General features: G+C 39.2%; 1 protein-coding gene across 1 annotated transcript; it reads left to right on the plus strand.

Annotated features, from left to right (window-relative positions):
* The first annotated feature begins 1,035 nt into the window (after nt 1-1,035).
* Nucleotides 1,036-3,372, plus strand: LOC308611243 (MSL complex subunit 3-like). The gene is made up of 2 exons (XM_081260105.1): nt 1,036-2,609; nt 2,789-3,372. The coding sequence occupies exon 1, from the start codon at nt 1,040-1,042 to the stop codon at nt 2,606-2,608; it is 1,569 nt and encodes a 522-aa protein (XP_081116231.1). The 5' UTR covers nt 1,036-1,039; the 3' UTR covers nt 2,609; nt 2,789-3,372.
* The last annotated feature ends 4,999 nt before the right edge of the window (nt 3,373-8,371 follow it).

An 8,371-nucleotide genomic window follows, 5' to 3' on the forward strand; every position in this document is an offset into this window, starting at 1 on the left:
AATATATATAGTTTGGCCGCCATGATTCTTGTAGCATTCAGAAGGCAGCCTTACTGTTACTAATAATTTCACTGTAATTATACAAATTACAATTTCTCTGTGTTTACACTCTGATTTGAAAACAATTAGGAGGCAGTTAAATGATGTTTCGGTACCTGTAAAATTTAAGGGCCACTCTTTCGGGTTCTGCACCCAATTTTACCATGGGGAGGGGAGCTTCCCCCATACCACCAAGCAATTCTCCAGACACTAGCTGGGCATTCTACAATTCAATTCAGTTCAACTCAATTCATACACCATTTACCTGATCTACCCAGAGACAGCATCAGATTCCATAAGTTAAGAGGTCAGCCCTACCAGACTGCCCCACCCCACATACCTGAGACACCAGGCACAAGCCCAGGTGTCACCTGTGCTTCTGACTGACTGACTGTAGATCAGAGTTTCCCACAACCTCCTCCTTGGGTTCTATTATTTGCTAGAGTGGTTCACAGAACTCAGGAAACACATTTATTCACCAGATTACCAGTTTTTTAATAAAAAGATATAACTCAGGAACTGCCAGATATGTAGGGCAAGGCATGGGGAAAGGGTGGGAGCTTCCCTTCGCTCTGAGAGCACCATTCTCCCCAAACCTTCACACGTTCACCAGCCCAGAAGCTCTCCCACACCCAGTCCTTCTGGATGTTCGTGGAGGCTTCATGACTTAGGCAAGATTGAATAACTCATTGGCCATTGGTGACTTCAATTTCTAGCCCCTCTCCCTTCTCTAGATGTCCTGGGGTGGGACTGAATGCTCCAACCCTCTAACCACAATGTTGGTTCTCCTGACAACCAGCCCCCATCCTTAGGTGCTTCCAAATGTCACCCAGTTGTGTTAACATAAACCCAGTTGTGGCACAAAAGAGCTTGTTATGAATAACAAGACGCTTTATGGCTCTGAAGAGTTTTTTAGGAATTGAGGACAAAAGACTAAATATTATCACAAAAATGCTACCATTGTTCTTATTTATCAAGAAATTCCTCTTACGATGAGCAAATGAGCGCGAGCGAGGGCATGAAATTTAAATTCCACTCAGGGGAGAAAGTGCTGTGCTTCGAGCCTGACCCCACCAAGGCGCGAGTGCTGTACGATGCCAAGATTGTCGATGTTATTGTTGGGAAAGACGAAAAAGGCAGAAAGATCCCAGAATATCTGATCCATTTTAATGGTTGGAACAGAAGCTGGGATAGATGGGCAGCTGAAGATCATGTCCTTCGTGACACCGATGAAAATCGGAGATTACAGCGTAAATTGGCAAGGAAAGCTGTAGCTCGCCTGAGAAGCACAGGAAGAAAGAAGAAGCGCTGCAGGTTGCCTGGTGTGGATTCTGTCTTAAAAAGCCTCCCTGCTGAAGAAAAAGATGAAAATGTTGAAAACTCAATAAGCAGTTCTTCTGATGACAGTAGTGAAGAAAAGGATGAAGAAATAAGTGAAGAAAGTGATATTGAAGAAAAGACTGAAGTGAAGGAGGAACCAGAGCTGCATGCAAAAAAGGAAATGGAAGAAAGAACAATAACTATAGAAATCCCTGAAGTTCTGAAGAAGAAGCTTGAGGACGATTGTTACTATATCAACAGGAGGAAACGGTTAGTGAAACTTCCGTGCCAGACCAACATCATAACTATTTTGGAATCATACGTGAAGCATTTTGCTATCAATACAGCCTTTTCAGCCAATGATAGGCCTCGTCACCATCACGCTATGCCACATGCCAACATGAATGTGCATTATATCCCAGCAGAAAAGAACGTTGACCTTTGTAAGGAGATGGTGGATGGATTAAGAATAACCTTTGATTACACTCTCCCATTGGTTTTGCTCTATCCATATGAACAAGTTCAGTATAAAAAGGTGACTTCGTCCAAATTTTTTCTTCCGATTAAGGAAAGTACCACAAACACTAATAGGAACCCAGAGGAGCTCTCTCCAAGCCCACCTTTGTTGAATCCATCCACACCACAGTCCACAGAGAGTCAGCCCACCACAGGCGAGCCAGCCACCCCCAAAAGGCGCAAAGCCGAGCCGGAAGCCTTGCAGTCTCTGCGGCGGTCCACACGCCACTCGGCCAATTGCGACCGGCTGTCGGAGAGCAGCGCCTCGCCCCAGCCCAAGCGCCGGCAGCAGGACGCGTCTGCCAGCATGCCCAAGCTGTTCCTGCACCTGGAAAAGAAGACACCCGTTCATAGCAGATCATCCTCACCCGTTCCTCTGACCCCTAGCAAGGAAGGGAGTGCGGGGTTTGCTGGCTTTGAAGGCAGAAGAACTAATGAAATAAATGAGGTCCTCTCCTGGAAACCTGTACCCGACAGTTACCCCCCAGGTGACCAGCCACCTCCACCCTCTTACATTTATGGGGCGCAACACTTGCTGCGATTGTTCGTGAAACTTCCAGAAATCCTTGGAAAGATGTCCTTTTCTGAGAAGAATCTGAAGGCTTTACTGAAGCACTTTGATCTCTTTCTGAGGTTTTTAGCAGAATACCATGATGACTTTTTCCCAGAGTCTGCCTATGTTGCTGCCTGTGAGGCGCACTACAGCACGAAGAACCCCAGGGCGATTTATTAAGGTTTTGATGGTTCTGGAAGAACAGCTTCTCTATCTAGCTTTGCACTCTCGGTTCCCGATAAAGAACTAGGGAGTTGGTGGGCCTTCCTTAGAGCGAATGCGACACCCGCCTTGGGGGGGTGTGGCAGAGGCGGGCCCATTTGTTTGAGTTGCTTACCTACCGTAGTTATTTCTGTTAAGGATTACTTCCTAGGTACCTGAACGGCCTCCAACATGTGACCCTTGCCACGGTACATGTCATCTGTGACGGCGGGAAAAGAGCAGCTGTGTTCACAGTGAAATGTTCACGAAAGTGTGCGTAGGTTGGGCTGTTTCAGTAGACGGAGTTACTTTTTAGCAATAACCACATTTTTAAACTATTTGTTAGCATTAAACAAAATTGTTTTGCAAACCGTTTTCATTCTTGTGATGAGGCTGAGCAACAAAACATTAGTTTTACTTGGAAACCGAAAAGTAGTCCCAGAATATTTTAGAGGGGGTTGATATTGATGGCAAAAAGAAAATTTGCAGCTATACATTTGCTTGTTACAGTTCCTTTTCTATAAAACCTTATTTTTGGTGATCTAAATAAAGCATTGCCTGAAAAAAAAAAAAAAAGAAATTCCTCTTGTCCCATTATCTCTACGTGGCATGACAAACATTTGTTTACCAAGCATTGGTTCTTCCCATCTCCCTATAAATTGTCTTCCTCCCCTTTGGAATCCCAGACCCCTACCTCTTCTCCTTAGCTCAGCATGGCACACAAGCCTTAACTGCCTGTCTTGAATCCTCTCAATTCTATGTGAGGCTCCATATACACAAAATTTCATTTTTTTCTCCTGTTAATGTCTTATGTCAACTTAATTAGTAGACCAGGCAAAAGAACCTACAAGAATAGAGGAAAAATGTTTCCTCTTCAACAGTACTAATATCAATTTTTTAGTTATGGACATTGTACTATAGTTTTATAAGTGGTTATCACTAGCCGAAGTTTGGTAAATGTTACAATGTAATCGATGTAGTACTTTTGGAACTTGCCATAATTACATAATTATTTCAAAATACAAAATTGAAAAAAAATTCTCAAATGTAAAACAATGTTTCTTCTTATGAGGTAGCCTTTTTACATAGTACAAAAGCCTGCTAAAATGATGTAATCTGAAATATAACAAATACATCAGCTTAGATAATTATAAAATCCAAACATTATGTAGAAAATAAGATATATATTTTAAAATTTCTTAAGTATTCTTTTATCCATGGATGAATAAAATATTTATTCAAAAGTTAAGTCTGAAATAGAATCATTTATTCAGTCTTTCTTCAATGAACATTAGTTGAAAGCTCACTAAGTGCTTAGAGTTTATTGGATAACCATTGCTTGGATTGCTTTTTGGAATGATGAAATAGCTATATACGAAAACTATGGCAGGGGAATTAGCAAAATGGGGTACTGGGAGGAGTAGCCCTAAAATTTCACTATAAGTAACTATCATAGAGGCCAAATGAAACCTGAACTACTATATGTCAACAAGATCATAAAGAAGGTTCAGACTCTGCTCACTCATAAGTTATAGCCTGTAACTTTATGGCCTCATTGTAAATGATATTGCATTTTTATGCTTGAATTTTTCATATTAACTTAATACAAAGTAGCAACATAATAAATATTTTATAACAAATTGTCTCCTTATTCCTTTAATAAGAAGAATCAAATGGCCCCAGCTACTAGTAAAATCTTAATGGAAACTTTATAACTATTTGGGAATGTTATTCTTTTCCCTTTGTTTTCTGTATCAACTATTTACATTTCTAGATTCTTTGATTTTGTAGATCTTTCTCCCATCACTTTTGAGATGAAGCTCCTCTATCTCAGAAGAACTTTTCTTGAAATAGATTATCTATTTTAAAAATACAATCATAATAACTAATAAATTATAGAAAGTTGTTTTTGTCATTTATTCATACTAGTTTAACAGAAGTGGGCTTCTCCTACATAACAGGATTTGATTCTCAAGAGTAGTATTTTCCAGTAACTATGAATAATATTAAACATGCAAAATAAGTACTATTGAAAACATATGCGATATTTAGGGGAAATGAAACATTTTTGCAAGTGTAATTATAGAGAGTGCTTTGTTCCTTTTATATTTTAGTTTTCCTCCACTTGTTTTGCCTTGAGATGGAAAAAAATGCTTTCGATCATATTCCCTTTGTAGTGTTTTGGAAGACTTTGGAGAGAGAGGAGTGTTGCACTTGTGAAATCATTTTTAGGGAAACTAGTATGTGAATCGTAAGAGCACTGTACCCGTTCCCATTTTATTTTTCTGGCTAGTGTTCCTGAATTCAGCACTATGCAATTATAGTAACTGCCAAAATGAACACTAACTCAATAGAAATAAGAAAACGGGCCCACTGTTCTTGCTTTTGAAAAGTAATTACTTACTGGCATCAAGAAAATAAGAATCGTCATGTAAAAAATACTAAATAGGAATACTGGAAAATTTTATGGCAGCACATGAAGCTATTTTGACTATCTTGTGTAAAACAGGTCAACAGGAACCATTCAACATAACGTGTCTGAAATATCTAAATATCTCTGAATTGCTTTTTTCCGTTGTATTTCAGCTTTCTTAGAAAGTCAATTTTGGTCTGATATGAAGAGACAGAGGAAACATTTTGTAAAGTGTTTTTTAGTTTAGAAACCCTGCCTTACATTCATCATCTCCATAACTAAACCTAGGATTATGTTTACTGCCCCTCGAAAATTAGTCTTCTCCAGCTTGTGTAGTTTTGCAGTTTCCAGCGCATAACTAGGTCCTTCTAGCAGTGATTTAAAAAACAAACAAACAAAAAACACTCTAGGGTTCCCAGGGACAGTTTAAATATTCATGGGAGAGGACCAGCTCTTATTCTAGCAATTTATGGGTGAGGTCCAGCCCACAATTTTATGATGTGCCCCCTCAAAGGATCAGACAATCTCCCTGCTGTGTTTCTTCCTCTTCCTCAAGAGAGACAGCCCTCAAGAGAACGCTCCACTCATGAAGCAACACTAGTCTGATAGATCAGATTTATCATTGTTTACAATTAATTTTAAGTGTTTACAAGAATAGTTTACTTCAAAAATTAAAGAAAAATATTAATGTAGATATTTCCATACTTTCATAAAGCATTCTGAACAACATAGTAGAAATCACGTCTTGTTGGGAATTAGACTGAGGTTCTCATTGGTCTTTTTTTTTTTTTTTTTTTTTTTTTTGCGGTACTCGGGCCTCTCACCGTTGTGGCCTCTCCCGTTGCGGAGCACAGGCTCCGGACGCGCAGGCTCAGCGGCCATGGCTCACGGGCCCAGCCGCTCCGCGGCACATGTGGGATCTTCCCGGACCGGGACACGAACCGGTGTCCCCTGCATCGGCAGGCGGACTCTCAACCACTGCGCCACCAGGGAAGCCCCTCAATTATGCTTTTTACCTTGTCGGTTCTTCCCCCAGGTATGTTTGTGACTCATACTCTCATCCTCTACATCTTTACTCAAAGATTGCCTTCTCAGTACCATTAAAACAGGTCACTCTTTTTAAAATCACGCATCATCCCCTTTTCCAATTCTCCTGATGGCCTTTATGACACTCATTTACTTTCATGTATTTATGTTATAAAAATTCTTAAAATGTGGTCTGCAGCATTCAATGAGTCCTCAAGGCCTTTATAGGTTATCCGGAACACACAGACTATTTTCATAATAATGTGATGGCATTACTTGTTTTTTTCTCCACTGTGTTGCCATGTGCATTGATGACACAAGAGCAATGGTGGGTAAAGCTGCTGGCCTTTTGGCACAAATCCAGGGATGGCACCGAACTGCAGTGGTCGACTAGTATACTACATTCATGAATGGTCACTTTATTCTTCATCGTCATGTACCTACACATTTTTAAAGGCAATCCTATTTAAGAAATCTCTTGAAAAATCGATAGCAATTACTCATTTTCATATATCTGGATCTTCAAGTGGACCTAATTTTAATCTTCTGTAGATGAAATGGGACGTGTGTATAAGTACTTCTATTACACAAAGGTCATCTCGAGGAAACACACTTGTGCAATTATTTGAGATGCAAGCCAAGCCAGCTGATTTTTTAAAAAACATTTATTTTTACTTGAAAGAACAAGTGACAGACAAACTATGGTTGTTCAGACTTGGGTATTTCCAGATATTTCTTGAAAATGAACCAAGTGAGCCTGTCCCTTGAAGGAAAACCCCTGACAGAATTCCTTGCCTCTTGTGTGGGTCTCAGCCTACTGATGGTGATGTTCTCTGCTACCAATGCCTGAGGGACTCACCTGGTCTGGTGCCAACAGACATCCCCTCTCACCACCACCAGGGCCCTTGTTGTGACTGGGCAGACTTCCCAGTTCTTATTAGGATTACAGGACGTACCTCAGCAAAACCATCAGGAAGCTTCGAATAAGACAATTTATTACTCAAAGTCCTGGAAGGTACCTGGTACACCTGAGGCTCACACAGCAAGTGTCGTGGGTAGAGAGAAAGAGAGGGAGTGTGGACTTGGACTCTGTCTTTTATAGGTGGGGTGCCTAGGATTTTGTGAGCTAACTCTTTACTGGTGCATAAACATAAGGAGTTGGAATTAGGGTGAGGGTAGGGAAAAGCTGTCGGTTATCTAGGTCACTCGGGGCTTGCTTTCTTTTTTCTTTTTTTAATTGTTATTGGAGTATAGTTGACTTGCAATGTTGTGTTAGTTTCATGAGTACAGCATAGTGAACCAGTTGTATATATACTTATATCCACTCTTTTTTAGATTCTTTTCCCATATAGGTCATTACAGAGTATTTCCCCCATGATAACCATAAGTTTGTCTTCATCTGTTACTCTATTTCTATTTTGTAAATAAGTCCATTTGTACCTTTTTTTTTTTTTAGATTCCACATATAAGTGATATCATATGGTATTTGTCTTTGTCTGACTTACTTCACTCAGTATGACAATCTCTAGGTCCAGGGCTTTCTAAAAGGGGACCTTCTTGGGTAGAACAGTCTGGTTCCTTATCTAGTTATTTTGACAGTAGCTGTGTCACACAGCTGGCAATATGTTTATTCAAGATAAATAAATGCCTTTAAAATGGATGCCTTGGTAATCAAAAGCTTAATGTTAGGCATTTACATTACAATTAAAAAGGTTAATGCTAGGCACTACATTGCCAATATACAATTAAATTTTTAAGCAAAATTTAGCATTTTAGAAAACTTGTATCAGTGTCCCAGTATTAATGGCTTTTCTGATGAAATTGGTAGTGACTTTTTATATTGTATAATGAAATATGTCAACATAAGACATAATCACCATTTTCTTAATGGCTAATATATGAAGTTACAAAATCATGCATATGTGAGAGACCCATTCAAAGTGAAAGAATCACCAGTGGATTTTAATGTAAGAGAAAATGAAGAATTCATTGCCATAGTTACAGATTCCACTTTGCAAACAAACTCTAAGAAATTAATAGTTATTTAGTGTTGATGTCATATCAGAGAAATATATCCAGCATCATCTTTAAAGGCTGGTAAAATACCCTTCTCTTCCAACTACATAACTGTATGAGGTGAGCTTGTCTTCATTTTCTTCAAGGAAAACAACATATCTCAATAGACTGAATGAAGAATGCAATACATAAATCCAGTTATTATCTAATTAGTAAGATATGCAAAAAAATAGATTTGCAAAAATATAAAACAATGCCACTCTTCTATTTTTATATTTTGGATTTGA

This window comes from Mesoplodon bidens, assembly GCF_964165515.1.
Source record: "Mesoplodon bidens genome assembly, contig: HAP1_SCAFFOLD_313, whole genome shotgun sequence".
Classification (NCBI taxonomy): Eukaryota; Metazoa; Chordata; class Mammalia; order Artiodactyla; family Ziphiidae; genus Mesoplodon; species Mesoplodon bidens.